The sequence below is a fragment of the Trachurus trachurus genome, assembly GCF_905171665.1.
Source record: "Trachurus trachurus genome assembly, chromosome: 14".
Lineage (NCBI taxonomy): Eukaryota > Metazoa > Chordata > Actinopteri > Carangiformes > Carangidae > Trachurus > Trachurus trachurus.
The window spans coordinates 21,362,310-21,377,538 of NC_139903.1; the positions used below are offsets into that span (position 1 = coordinate 21,362,310).

Genomic DNA, 15,229 nt, shown 5'->3' on the forward strand with positions numbered 1-15,229 from the left:
TTTGGCAGCTGATTTCACAAAAGCAGGAAATATTTAGCATGAGGATTTGTGAGGCGTCTCTCTGTCTGCCACATCCACCAAGGGGTTTCATTGAGCTGCTGTGTTTTGATGGTAATTTTAGCTTCAATGTCAGATTTAGCTCTGTTACACATTGTGAAAGTACGTTCAAATGTTTTATAGCGAAATCATGACCTGTAAAATATTTTATAGGTGTAATATATCATAATGTGGCTCCATGAACAGTATGTGAAGCAGTCATATTTCATGAGTCACAGCAAATAAACAATGAAGGATGCGTGTGCAGCAGTGCAGTAGAAATCATACAGCAACATCATATATCATATTAGTTTATGGACATTTACCCTTCTCAGTCACTCAGTGGAAACTACAACATTATGTAATTCATATTCAACACACAACTTTGCCTTGCATTTGGGGAAAAAACGCTTTTGATATTCACTATCAGCACAGCTAACAAGATAAGACACATTTGAGAAATGGAAAAAAAAAATCTCTGATAAACTCTCAGTGACCTAAATAGTCACACACAAAATGACAAAGTGAGGTGGTTAGCAGAAAAAAAGAAAAGAAAGGCTACTTGTTGCATTTCAGTGCAATGAACATAGCAAATGTAGCCTATTGTAGTCCTGTATGGTAGCCAAACTATCTATGCAGAGCTACAATAATAAGAGGGGGGAAAAACATGTATAATGCTTGTTGACTTTTTGTGATCACATAGAAACAACAACATGGAGAAGATATATGGACCTTCCGTGGCAGCATTAACATATTAGCTGTTGAAAGTTTGAGTGGAGTTAAACATAGAGCGTCATTCCTTTACACACAACGGGCTACCTGCAGGGGTGGAAACAACACTTTTGTTGTGCTTCTGTCGCTTCCATCCCTTGTTTTCTTGGGTTGTAGTTAGCAAGCTGACCATCTTCTTTCCTTCAATTTATATTAGCATGAACCCTTGTCTTTGACTGCATATTTGCATGTTAACCAGCTCCATGTATCACCACCTTTCTTGCTAAGATTGGTAAGTAAACAACTTTTTTTAATGTCATTTTCCTGTTGGTGCATGTAATTTCTCTGTTGTTAAGTAGTTTGAGCAGCATGTATTTATAAACAGGTGCTTAATAAATTAAGTTTATTAATTGGTATTGTGGAGCCAGCTGTTATGTAACAGTGTGTTTACAAGGCAGAACAGTGTGAGATGAATGTGTATTTGGTTTCCAGTATCATTCATGGAGTTCCCCATAAAATCTCGTGCATCATCCTGCACTGCAGCTCCAGGCTGGACACAGTACACGATGTTTTCTCCTGTGTAATGAAAGAAGAGCTCCTGCAGGGTCAGTTCATGGGTTAGGGCTGCCTGGAGCAGCTCCTCGTGTCTCTTTTCACTGCTGCTGGCTTAGTATTTTACTGCTTAGAAGGACGAAGGAATGTCCACGTCTTGGTTTTCTGTGGGTCATAATATTTGATTGCACCTCGGACACCATTTCTGGCTCCTTGTTTGGCAGCCATGCAAGCATGGCAACAAGCGTTTTAGGTTCCCACTGAGGGGGGGCTAGTGTAGGTGGAAGAAGAGGAAAAGAGGAGGGTACACTGCTCAAAGTGACCAGCAGGAACCTAAATATCGCAGAACGAGCAAAGTTGAGCAGCAGGAAACATCACAGATTCAACAATAACACAGGTAGGCAGAAAGATTGCTTGCACTGATCAACAATAACAGCAGGTTTCTGTTTGGTTCAACAACGGTTTGACTCATGTCTGGTTCCTGCAAGAAGGAAGTGACATTATCAAATGAAAGTAGCCTTCAACTCACTTTTTGTGCTACTATTCAGAAACTAGAGAGGAAGTTGCCACTGTGAGCACTGATACAGTAAAACAACCCAAGCTAAACTCTTTAAAAATAATGTGATCAAATATATAGCATTTGTATCAAAAACACACAAAGAAAGAAAGGAAGGTGTTAATGCATAGTGATAATTGGACATTAAATTTAAATGTTTTGAGTGTCTTATCAACACCTGTTAATCAGAGTTTTGGGAAATATTTAAGTTGAGCTCCTACTGTCTGACATAGCTTATATTTACTGCAATACTGTATGTCTGTGTACCCACCATGTCTATTAAAGGCATTGTCTTGGCGGTACGTCTGCGTTTTAACCATGTAGAGCTGGCCTAAAATGTTTTTTTTACATTTACATTTAGTAACAGGGCTGATTTTCAACAAAGACAACAAGAGAAACTGTATGCATTAATTGTATTAAGATTGCAACAACATTTCATTCCCTGTGGTTACTGGAAACTAATCTGGTTTTATCTGTTAATCAGAAACTCAAGTGATGCAAAGCTTCATGTGTTACCGCTTCATTTCAAAACTGACTTAGTCTGCTTACTTCGCTGCATGAATGAACACACTGCAGTATGCAGTGTGGTGAGCAGGCATAGCTAGCATTGATAGAGTGTGTGATGGTCAGTTTACAGACTTGTTTAATCAAAGTGTATTTCCATACAGCCACATCGTATGAACTGTTAAAATAAGACAGATAAGCGCTGCTAATCCTCTTCAGTTAGCTCTGTTTATTTATTATGTCAACCATTGGGATTGAATCCAACTGTATTACTTGGAAATTACACGGAAAGAGCAAAATGGTCCAGAGGAAAACCTTGTCCTCAGTGGAACTGCAAGTTGACTAAACTATTATAAAAGAAATCACTGAGTAAGACAAAAAAAAAGGTTATTTTGCAGGTGATATATGAGAAGCAAGTGCCAGATTTCTACCAAAATTGTTTCAAAAAATTCTGCAGATATAGGAAAAATCCAGGCATTGAATTTTGTTGCCATGAGTACAGGATGAGGTACAAGAAAATTACCGTCCGTCCATCAGGAGAGGCAGAGGAGTTAATAGTGTTGTATTGTTAAGAAGCAAGTCAGCAGACAGAGGAATGTCAGACTTCCTGTTTTATACTTTATACTGACAATCAACATTTCTTCCTTTTCATCATGATCACAGTTATTGTTTCTTTACCTTAAACCAAGTAATGCTTCTTTTTACCATGGTAACAATTACTTAATAGTAGGATAGAGCACACACGTCCAAAGTATTACAGGTGCAGGACTAACAAACAAATAAACAAACAGACTTTTAGAAAAAAGGGAGAAGTCTGCACACTGTTGTAGCTCCTCAAATGTTTAGATCTTCATACACAAATGTTTACATCTTCATCCACATAGGTCTTCATCACGATCCTGACGAAGACGTTGATCTTACAGTATAGCCTACAAAAAACATTTGAGGAGCTACAACAGTGTAGTCTTTCTAAAACAAAGATTCCTTAACCCTAACTGGAGCGCCACTAAACCTGAACCTGAGTTATCAGGTCAGAAATTTCTACTGTTCATACTATTTGAAAGGCATAGATAGATAAAGTATGTCCTTCTGATTAAGGTGTCATATGACAAGATTACAAACAATGAATTTTGGCATTTAATTTACAGAGGATGTAAAGCGTTTTACAGTCACCACGCTTACAGTTCTGTCACTGTCTCCATCACTAATGGACAGATCAGAATAGATGTTTAGTTTTGTAGATACAATCAGCAACTTAAGTCATTTTGAAAAAGTTTGTTTTATATTTCATTTAAACTCAAAGGGCCCAAGAAGTGATTCCTGTGGGACACCACACAGAAGTTTACTAAAATATTGAAGATCTTTAGAAAAACAGAGGAAAGTCTAAGAAAGACACCAGTGAAGTTTTGACAGCATTTTGTATAAAGTGGATGTATCAAGACCTGCCACTGGCTGCAGTGGGAATTGGCCTCCTGACTCCACTCATATAGTACCTTGTTGTGTGCATTAAAGAGTGAAACCCTCTCTACACTTCTGGCAGTGGCCTGTCAAGAGTGAGTGTTGGAGGGATCTTAAGTGAGTGGCAACTGTCGGCAGGATTGAGTCATCCTTAGCGCAGTCGATCAGACGCTGTGGAAGGCGGCGTGCAGAAAGAGCTATTTCTGATGGGGAGGGGGAAGGAGAACCCTGCTCTGGAACGGCAAACACTCCCTCACATTGTTGGCTATAAAAAGCAAAGTCCCCTGGCATGTTATAGGCCAGGCAACCAAAACATGTAAATACATAGTTTATGTATATGTGTTTAGTTTATATTTGATTTGTCTCTACTTAAAGATCTGTACATTTAATAGGTGTGTGAGAGGTGTGTTTCTTCACAGATGTGATCCTCTCAGGGTGTACTCACAATACATCTTTGGTTTTTTAGTTTATATTCTACGTGGTGGTGCTTATCTATATCCTGATAGTCTAAGCAAAATCTATATATACCAAACTGCAGAGGAGTCACTAGTAAATCTACTGAAAGTATACCAACTGGATGGTAAAAGTATCTAAAAAATCGTATAGTGTAACTATGTGTTTAAACACATCTTGGGTATTTTTCATTTACAATTTGAGTCATTTACAGTTAGTTATATGAAGGTACAATAAGGTATAGTATTTTTGAAAGTACACCTTTTTTATTTACTTGCTTGATTTTTTTTCGAGCTTTTTAGATTTACTAATTTTGTTCCTGTGGAATAAAAGACTGGAGCTTTTTTAATTTCTCCATATGAAAAAATGCGTAGACATTGGAATATTTGTTGTACTGACATCTCACTCGTTGCAAGGTTAAAAGAACAAAGCAAAAGTGTTGGCATAGAGCAAAGATAGAGGAGGAGGTGATGAAAAGATGAGTAAGAAATAAGACGAAGGGAGAGAGACACCTCCTCCATTTTCCCCTGCTGTGAATGGCATGTCTGCTATTTGTGGTAGGGGGACAGCGAGAGGTTTTTCGTTTGCGCTGAGATACAGTAGAGGCATCGACAAGGGTGATGGCCACGGTCAAGTGAATGCGACCAATCCGTGTGTCATTGCATTTGATACTGCAGGCTGTGAGGTTGTGGACGTGCTGTTGTCATGATGTCAATCATCGATAGAAAATCTGATTTAGCCTCTTGAATTTAAAGATAATATTAAAAGTACTTTTTGTTGTCAGGCCAACTTACCAACCAATCAGCCAACAAAAATCATTATCTAGTTTTACTAACAAGTATTTTGTGTGTATCCAGACTGTTGTGGCTCATCCATCATTGTCCAAGGAGTGTTAAAACCATATCCTTGAGCCCCATCATTGTACTGGATGGTATGTTCCTTCAAGGCCATGAACATGGTCACACTTGTTTATTTTGAGCCAATCCCACAAACTGCCCAGCTGTTGGAAGAAAGTACTGGAGTACTAAAGTCTGGAAATAGGCTCTTAAGATACAGTGGCAAGAAAAAGTATGTGACCTTTGCAGTGACCTTGTTTTCTACATTAAAATGTGATCCGATCTTCATGTACGTCAGAGGCACAGACAAACACAATGTGCTCAAGATAATATTACACAGGCAATTAAATAACCATTCACTGTGTCTATGGAAAGTGTAAGTGGTTGAATATCTTGACGTTATCCTGTAAGATATTTTTATATGAATGAATGTGGCCCGTATGGGATTACAAGACACATTTAATGACAAATACAAAGAAATTAGACAGTCCTTCCTGTTGGTATTACCTGCCACACAAGTGTGACACATAAATAAACAATTTAAGATTACTTTCAGTACTGGCAGTAATGGCTTTTCATCTCTTTGCCAAAACCTTTTCAAGAAATAAAGAAAATGCAAATGATTCAACTGAAAAAGATGTTTTAGCTTCTCAGCATCGTCCAAGATTGTTATTTGGATCATCCTTACTAAACATTTTTTGTCTTATAAAGTCATAGAAAGGACACAGACACAGACAGAACACAAAATGAATTTCATTCTCCACCTCTTGGATGTTTATAACTAGTTCCACGATGTGGAACCATCCAGGCTCAGAGGCCTTTTTTTTGGCCCTAGATCAAAGTATTCCTCCACTGAAGGTATGGTGTTTTCTACACTGTAAGCAGGGCTGCATGTTCTTCCCAAACAGTTCAGTTTTAGTCTCAGTACATTAAATCACTTCCCTGTAGTGTTGTGGAGAGTTCGGCTGCTAATTTGCAAACTTCACACATTTTTTGGAGAGCAGCTTCCTCCGTGGTATCGATGGCAGGACATCAGAGTCCATGCAACCCTGATTTATGGTTGACTGACTCGTGAGCAAAACATGAGATGTCAACTGCATTCCTTTAAGCCTTTAGCTGTTACTTTCAGACCTTTTTCTTGTGTTCATCATTCTGTGTTGTGTTGTTGGAGTCATCATTCTGGGGGAGAATGGATACACATCTGACTGTGGACTCTCCAGCTTGTCTTTTTTTTATGAATACAAATTACTTTCTTAATCCCCAAAGGGAAATTCATTAGTAAGGTATTACTTACTTTTCTGTACATAAGTAGGCTACATATAATGTAATTTAGCTTTTTTACTATTGTTACTATTTGCTACAATTACAGGTGACTTTCTCAAGTGTCTTGTACAGTATTACCTTCCCTGCATATTGGTAGACTTGAAATGTGTTTTTGTCAGTAATACAAGCAACACCTCCAATGTTTCCCGACTGCACTTGTGCATTCCTTTGTGATATGTGTTGATATAATTGAAAATTGTGTTAAACACGCAACACTCTCCTTGTTTATCTTACTGCCAGATCCAATGACCGCTCTAAAAGCCTAATTTCTCCACAGGGACTATTAGTTTCATGTTGTCTTCTCACCCCTGTGGAAGCTGCCAAGCTCGATGGGGGGTCAAAACTATCACTTTCTCCAAAAAGGCCAGGGAAAGCCCAGGAGATAGAGACACCTATAGGTTTTTAGGTTGGAGGGGCCCTAACACTATGTATAGCTTTGAAAACAGAGAGGAGGGCTACAGGCACTGAGGAGACGGGGGAAACCTTTGCCCCCTGTGCATCAAAGACTGTGGAGGAATGAGGGTTTGAATACCAGGCAGAGCAGAGAGAACGAGCTGTGAAGCTGCTGCACGTTTCAAAACGTGACATTTCAGTTTTTGTTTATATCTTTTTCCAAATGACACATGACACATTCTTCTTTTAGAAAGTGAAAAAGAGCAACTGGAAACAGACGAAGACACCGGAGGGTTTCTGAGCTTTTACTCTTCTCGTTCAAGTGCAGCAGTTCTCGTAAGTTATACTGCTAATTTTAAAACCACTTTACTTACACCAGCATTAACAGCTTGTTAACAGAGGTGTATATAATCAAGAACTGTGTCTTTATTAAGATGGACTTGGAAATAAGAGTCTGTTAGTCGTGTGGTCTAAATCAAAATACCTCAGTTATTATTGGATTGATTTCCATGATATTTCTTACTAGAGATGTTGATCTCTTGGGGATTAACCCCAGTTACCATGATGATTCTCCACGATCTGAATTTACATGATGCTGAAGACGCTGAACTAATTCTACTGGTTGCATGTTAGTGTCAATGCTAACAAAGAGAATTCTTCTGGCATTAGAAAAATACTATTTTAGCTCAATCAACAGTTTACCTCTATTGCACCTGTCAGTGTCTGAGATAAGCGCTGCAACCACAGAGGATAAACCTGGCTCACAGCTAAACCCCTCTGCCTGTGTGTTTTTGTCCAGTCATCATCAGACCTCCAGAGGCCGGAAAAGAAGGAGCAGAGTGGGATCATCACACAACCCACTGTGAACAGCAGCACTATGGGAATTAAGGACGACGACTGTGTCTGGAGAGGAGGTAATGTTACTCATACAATAATGTTAATGGCACCAAATCTCTTGTTTTAGATATTTTTATTGATTAGCATCAACTTGCCGTGATTCAGTGCTTTTTATCAGATAATTAGCCTACTCAAAACAGACAAAACATTAATTTAACCAGGGCATAAAAAACACAAAAATTTAAAGTATCACAAACAACTGAGATAATTAAAGTGAATAATTACAGTATGCATAACAGTATACTAAGAGTAAGAAAATGGCCATTTCTATGCTTTAACAATAAACCATACACTCATTACTATTTTTTTTTAGGAAGCTGTGTTTAAAGTAGACATTTTACATTAGCCCTTCTGAACAGATTGTTTGAACTTGAATAAAAAAAATTAAAATAACATAAGAGCTCCGCAATTAAATTGTAACTATTGTATTGTAACAGTACAATTTTAATTCAAATTGTATTACTTGTATGTGTGATTTAATTTATTTGTGGGTGTGTGGTTTTCACATACATTTCTACTTGTGATGTAGGTTCTTCTGATGAAAGTATTCACAGCGACTGATTTGAATGTATTCACACTGCAATAAATCACCTCTCTGTTTTTCTTTCTGTTGGTAGAGGGTGACAACCCTAAAATAGACCTCCGCTCCGAGGAAAAGTCAGGGAGCTTTAATCAGCACACCCCCTGCATCACCCCAGAAACTGAGAACTCGGTACGATAGTCTTTATCTTGTTTGACCCCTACTCCTTCTCCCTCTCTTCTCTGATTTGGGTCGTTCAGTATTTTCGAGTATTCTTGTTGAGTTCAAAAATAAAACGTGATCTCACTATTTTAATGTTGATATTTGGTGAATTCTCTATCTAATTACAGTTATAAAAGTACTGCAGCTAAGATTACATCTTTGTGTGTAATGACAAGTTTATTACTTACTAGACGTTTCTTATATGATTCAATATGTGGCTCCTTGACCCAAGTTTTTCTCCCTCCTCTTAGTGGTTTTCCATTCACGATGTGACCTACTGTAACTTTAAACTGTCTTTTCTTGTGATAAGCCAACAGACACTGATATCAGATATCTCTCTTTCTTTCCTATGCACTGTCTTGTCCATATGTGGACCTCTGCGCCTCCAATCTTTTATCCCTCCACTTCATCCACTCCAAGGAAACATCGCTCCGCCTGGAGTCCACCTCTCTTGGTGACAGCACTGTCAGTGCTGGTGATGATGGAGTGAATGAGGGTCAGAAGGGAGGGAGCTGTGAGGATGACGAAGAGGGCCACCTGGTCTACGACATCGGCCTCATGATGAATGAGAGATGTAATGAACTCCTTCTTTTCTTGTCTGAATTTCAAACACCAAGGCAACTTTTCACCAGTGATTTCACATTTACAGTTACTGTATTTGTGTTGCCTCATTGTTGGTGCAGAAAAAAATGCTAGTAGATTACCACACTGATAAACCTCAGGACTACACTTACATCTAATGAACCTTTGGACTAAAACCCTTAGTACACAGTTAGGCTGGGTTCAGCTGGGGCTCAACAGTCATCTTATAATAAAAATAAAGAAGTTTGTCCTGTCTGTCCTTTTGACCAATAACGTTGTGGTGACGTTAACTTTTTTTTTGCACTGACCACTGAACAAACCTTTCAGTACATTACTGCCCACACCAATGACCCTCATTAATGTCTGTGTGTTTTTCCACAGACGAAGTGGTGTCTACTCTGGGAGCAGGAGCCTTCGGGAAAGTGGTGGAGTGTGTTGATAGAGACAGGTAAGCAGTTTAGCCGTAGTGTCAACCGAATGGAAGTGAACTGTTGCATCAGTGCAGTTAACTCTTTACCTGTCAACAGAGACGAGCATGTGGCCGTGAAGATTGTGAGGAACATCGAGGTTTTCCGTGAAGTGGCCAGGTCTGAGATCGCAGTGCTGGAGGAGATCAACCATCTGGATGACGACAACAGATTGTGAGAATAGCAGAACGTGAATAAGTCTACTCCAACTATAAAGTATAACCATTTATACCATTTTTATATCATCTCCTCTCTCTCCTGCCAGTGCCTGCGTGAGGATGCTGGACTGGTTCGACCACAACGGTCACATCTGCATCGTGTTCGAGCTGCTCGGCCTCAGCACTTTCGACTTCCTGCGGCAGAACAAGTTCCTGCCGTTCAGCGTGGAGGAGATCAGACGCATGGCCTACCAGATCTTCAGAGCCGTCTGCTGTGAGTCCAGTGTGTGAATCTATATCAACTTCCTAAACCCCTGGTGACCTCTGACCTCAGGGACTGAGGAATGATCTCACTGAGATAAGACGCTTTGCACCAGATTAGAGCAATTTGCTAATTCCTGACAGATAGTCCAAAAACAATTCAAAATGGGACTACTGTCACATCATATTATATACACTACAATCTCACACATGAATAACATGTAAAACATATGGTGGCCCTGAAAGCTCAATGCTCTGCAACTAAATTAAACATAATAAGACATAAACACGTAATAGAATTCAGAAAACAGCTTCATCAATTTGACAACACATAGCTGTAACAACTCACAACAGCGATGTTTCCAATGACACAAGAACGGGACAGAGGCACTTCCGTTCAGTGTTTCTTGACAGTAGAAGTTATGAAGACGGCTACCTGTTAGTGGTGTGTGAAAATTAAGTGAGATTGTTTGGTTTATCATATTGTCACATGATTAATATAATATTGCAAATATGCAGTGTTCGCTTAGCATAAGTCTTTAGCCTTGTTGGTCACTATTTTGTGTCCCCTAGGAAACACTTCTGTTGTGTTGTCAGTTTTTGCAGCACAGCTATTGAGAATCGATGAAGATGTTTTTGTGTCTTGGTATGTGTTTTCTTGTGTCGTAGTGCATGAAGCTCTGGGGTCCATCATACTAACAGTAACACAAAATAGTATTTTGTTCCAAATACAACAGACAACACTACTAAAGTTAAAGCAGATATCAGTGGAATGTTTTAAGTCCTAAATAGTCCTATTTTCCGTCAGCAATCACTTACATGAAGTATTTCAGCCTAAACACGAGTCTCTCCGTCACTCTGCTCTGCTGTAACCCGAGGAGAAAATTTTCCTTGTGGGATACAAGTGTTATCCAATGAGGAGAGAGAACGGCATGAAGGGCTGTGTGTGCAGCCAAGGGATGCGCGTGAATGTGGTGACGTAGCACGAGGACCAATTGATGCCTGACAAGGGCGGGGGCTGCTAACTCATGGTGCGTTCAAAGAAACTCGTACTTTGTGTTTTTCCTTCCTGTGAAGTCATACCAGTTCGATCTGGTACGAGTTCACGGGTCGGAAGTTACGAGTGGCCGTTATAGGGAACTTTCACAGACAACAGGATGGTAAAAACACGAGCTACGGGTTACCTGGAACGCTACCAAGTCGTAGTTGTGACTTGAAGCTGTAACTTACGGTTTCAAAAGCCTGCCTTGAACGCAGCATTAGCCGAAACGGCCGTGAAGCTGATATCTGCTTTAATGAATATAACATTATGACCAATGGTGACAATGTTCATTGTTCAAAAACCATGTTCACAAGTTGAGGGAGAAGCTTTTATAGTTAGGCCTATATATAGTTGTATAATAGTAATATGTGTGTGTGTGTGTGTGTGTGTGTGTGTGTGTGTGTGTGTGTGTGTGTGTGTGTGTGTGTGTGTGTGTGTGTGTGTGTGTGTGTGTGTGTGTGTGTGTGTGTGTGTGTGTGTGTGTGTGTGTGCGTGTGTTTTTGGTGTGTTTGTGTTTTCCAGTCCTGCATCGTAACAAGCTGACACACACAGACCTGAAGCCAGAGAACATCCTGTTTGTGTCATCTGATTGCGACGCGCTCAATGATGAGACGGTAACAAACTCATATGAAATACCAACTACTATAAAATATTTACCAAATAGTATAGGATGCTTAGGAGTGTGTGTGTGTGTGTGTTTGTGTTTAAGGAGAGGAAACTGACGAGTCTGGATGTGAAGGTGGTGGATTTTGGCACGGCTACATTCGACCATGAACACCATGAATCTCTGGTGTCGACACGGCACTACCGAGCTCCAGAAGTCATACTGGGTACACGCACTCTCTTTCTCTTGAAAACCCCAAACTGGCTGGAGTTGACCTGTGTGTTGGTGTTAAGCCTTGGTTTTTGTTTTGTTTTTTTGTTTTAACTGTGCGTCTGTGCTCAGATTTGGGATGGAACCAGTCATGTGATGTTTGGAGTCTGGGCTGCGTTCTCGTGGAGTTTTACCGGGGACAAACTCTCTTCCCGGTATACACACACACACACACACACACACACACCTACACACACATGTATACACTTTATAGAAAAACAGCAGTGAGCAATGAGACCTCTCTGTCTGTTTCAGACTCACAACAGTAAAGAACATTTGGCCATGATGGAGAAAGTCTTGGGACCGATTCCCCCACACCTGCTGAGACAGACAAGGTAACCACACACACACACACACACACACACACACATAAAGGCCCAATTCCAATCCGACCCCTCACGGGCTCACTGACTTAGAGGCACGTTCACGGGAAGTCCGTGAGTGTGTGAGGGCTGTTCCATTGTCAGATCATCAAGTCAGTGAGTCAGTGAATGTGCCCTTTCTGCCCCCTTACCGTAAGTCAGCACCGATGCTGACTTTGGGTAAGCAAATTACCCACAGTTCATAGCGTTGTGAAGTCAAACACATGGGATGCCGTCGGAACGCAAGTGTTTAAAAGGTACAGTATGTAAGAAATCTAAAGCAACTGGCCATAAAATCCTCCTAATATGTCACAGAGACTCAGGAATAATGTTCATATAACATGATGAACTTACCAACAACAATAGTACAGCCAGAGTATTTGCATTAAAAATCTTTTTTTGCAGACTGCAAATCATGTTTATGTTTTGAATTTCCGTGTTTACATGTTGCGCCACCTAGCCCTCTCTCCCAGTCACGGCGCCGTCAGTGGCATTTCAGCCTCCGGTCTGGTCCACTGAGCTGCCGCTACGGCTGGGAGAAAAAACGAGATCGCTGTGTTTTGAATTTGACTGCAGTAACCGTTTTTGGCCACATTCTTACATATTGCACCTTTAAAAGAAAAAAAAAAAAAGTTCCACCGGTCTCTTTATTGTTAATGGACAGGAGCCAAAAAAAAGAAAGAAAGAAAAAGAAAAGAAGAAGTTTACTGTCAGTATTAACGTGTGCAGTTTGTGATTATTGATGATGATTTGATCAGATCTGATCCAGGAACATTTTGTTTTGACTCCGTCAAGTACGTTAATTATCGGTCCAAGAGCAGAGTCAACAACATTTTATTGTCAAGGGAACATGTCGTGAGAGTGAGTAAGTGCTGTTCCATTCATGTTTACAGCATCTGGACCCTCACAGACTCTCACACTCTGTCACTTACAGCTGACGTCACTTAAGTCAGTGAGGGTTCAGGGCTCGAGTCTTCGGATTGGAACTGGGCCAAAGTGTCTAGGTCAACCTCGGTGTCTGCTAACTGGCTACACACTAGTGACTAGATGATTGGGGATGTGTTCTAAAATGAGGCTTGTCTGATCATCTGTCTAAATAATCCTCAGATATATCATTATATTACCCCTCCTGATCAGAGCCTCCTTACTCACAATTGTAAATATATGTTATGTTGTCTGGTGTGTGTTTGAAGGATTATAATGTGAAAAATCAGTTGAAACTGGCTTTATGTCTGTGTTGTGTGTAGGAAGCAGCATTATGTACACAACGAGCGTCTGAACTGGGACGAGCAGAGCTCCCCCGATGATTACATCAGGACACACTGCAAACCGCTGAAGGTACGCCACACCCTGGTCATTATCAACCAATCAGCTTAGGGCATGAGAAAGTGACAGGAAGTGACAGTCATGTGTGTCTCTTAGCAGTACATGCAGAGGGAGAGCGAGGATGAGCGGCAGCTCTTTGACCTGCTCAGCTGCATGTTGGAGTACGACGTCTGCAGGAGGATCACTCTGGAGGAGGCGCTGTGGCACCCGTTCTTCAGCCCACTGAGGACACAGACACACTGGCGCAGTTAACGCGCACGCACACACACACACACACACACATGCACACAAACATATTCAGCATCTACCTCAGGCTGTCATTTTAGCATTGTGATCACTAAGCCTATTATTTTCTGACTGTGTGATTGTTTAGTTGATTGTCATTGACATTTTCAGCCTTAATCAGTTGTGGAGAGCATTCCTGTTCCTGCATGCCATTGTACAAAGTAATTTCTAATGCAGAGCAATTCCTTGTCCATGTCCTTTGTGTCAGTTTGTTAATAAACATGAATAATTTTGTTGTGTCTAAATTATGATTTATATAGTAGTATCCGAAAGAAGTATCCGTAATATATACGGATGGAAATTAGCCTAGAGCTAAATCTGGTGTATTTACACATTGTATGTTCATGAATATGCAGAGTCCCTTTACAAATAAACAAATAAATGAAAATGAAATGAAATGAAATATAGTGAATTATTTCTGCTCAAACATCATCACTGGTTGACAAGTCAGATTAGTGTATAAATTAGGACACTATTAGACCGATAACAATGACAAATACTGTCCAGAGACTCTCAAAGGCCTCATTGCATTTGTCATTAAGAAATATGCTCAAACAATAACACAACGGCTCAGTCTGAGTGGCAACTGTTGGTTTTGTTTGCAACTTTAATTCAAACTATGGGTCGGGTCAAAGATCAAAATCGCACCTCAAAAACTTAAAGCAGAAGTAAGCGATCTGGTCGTTTTGGCTAACTTCCTGTCAGCCGATGGAGTTAGCAGTCCCCGCCCTCGTCCCTACGTCACCACATTCACGCGCATCCCTTGGCTGCACACACAGAGAGGACCGCCCCTTTATGCCGTTCTCTCTCCTCATTGGATAAAGGTTGTAGGATACAAGGAAAGTTTTCTCCTCTGCTTACAGCAGAGCAGAGTGACTGACAGACCCGTGTTTCAGACCAAACACTCTATGTAAGTGATTGCCGTCGGAAGATATAACTATTTAAGACTTATATTAACACAAACATTCCGCTTACTTCTGCTTTAATGACAACAAGGAGTTCGTTTGAACGTGTTATCATCACATTGACTTTTACAGCCCTAAATATTACGTTTCAGTTATATTGTTTTTTATTTATTTGACATAATGTTTTGTATTAACTAAGGATCAAACACCAACTGAACATTAATATTAACAATCAAGACAAAAACAAGCTCTAGGAAGCGATGGACAAAACTACAAAAATAAGTCTTGTACAAAACCAGAAATGAAATAAATAAGGATATGTTGCACTATGGTACAAAATAATGGCAAAACAACTAAAAGGTAAAGTGGTTCTGTTTCCAGCCGGGCTGATGAGACTTCATGTCGACATCACCGTCTGTCATGCTGAAGTAAACGTCGGCCATCTCACCTGGAAATCCCTGACATCGACTGATTTAAGTGCTCTGTTGATTCAGACTGCTGACACG

General features: G+C 40.2%; 1 protein-coding gene across 4 annotated transcripts; it reads left to right on the top strand.

Moving 5' to 3' along the window:
- The first annotated feature begins 1,441 nt into the window (after positions 1–1,441).
- On the top strand, positions 1,442–14,177 carry LOC310996988 (dual specificity protein kinase CLK4-like). 4 transcript variants are annotated; one of them, XM_083986552.1, is made up of 14 exons: positions 1,442–1,696; positions 7,073–7,115; positions 7,590–7,736; positions 8,337–8,431; positions 8,882–9,035; positions 9,425–9,491; positions 9,571–9,684; positions 9,776–9,942; positions 11,494–11,585; positions 11,681–11,801; positions 11,918–12,000; positions 12,101–12,180; positions 13,455–13,545; positions 13,630–14,177. In XM_083986552.1, the coding sequence occupies exons 3-14, from the start codon at positions 7,700–7,702 to the stop codon at positions 13,783–13,785; spliced, it is 1,257 nt and encodes a 418-aa protein (XP_083842678.1). In that variant the 5' UTR covers positions 1,442–1,696; positions 7,073–7,115; positions 7,590–7,699; the 3' UTR covers positions 13,786–14,177. The 4 variants fall into 4 exon arrangements, with proteins under 4 accessions (XP_083842678.1, XP_083842681.1, XP_083842680.1 ...); XM_083986555.1 differs by having other exon boundaries at positions 13,633–14,177; XM_083986554.1 differs by lacking the exon at positions 7,073–7,115 and having other exon boundaries at positions 1,643–1,696; positions 7,622–7,736.
- The last annotated feature ends 1,052 nt before the right edge of the window (positions 14,178–15,229 follow it).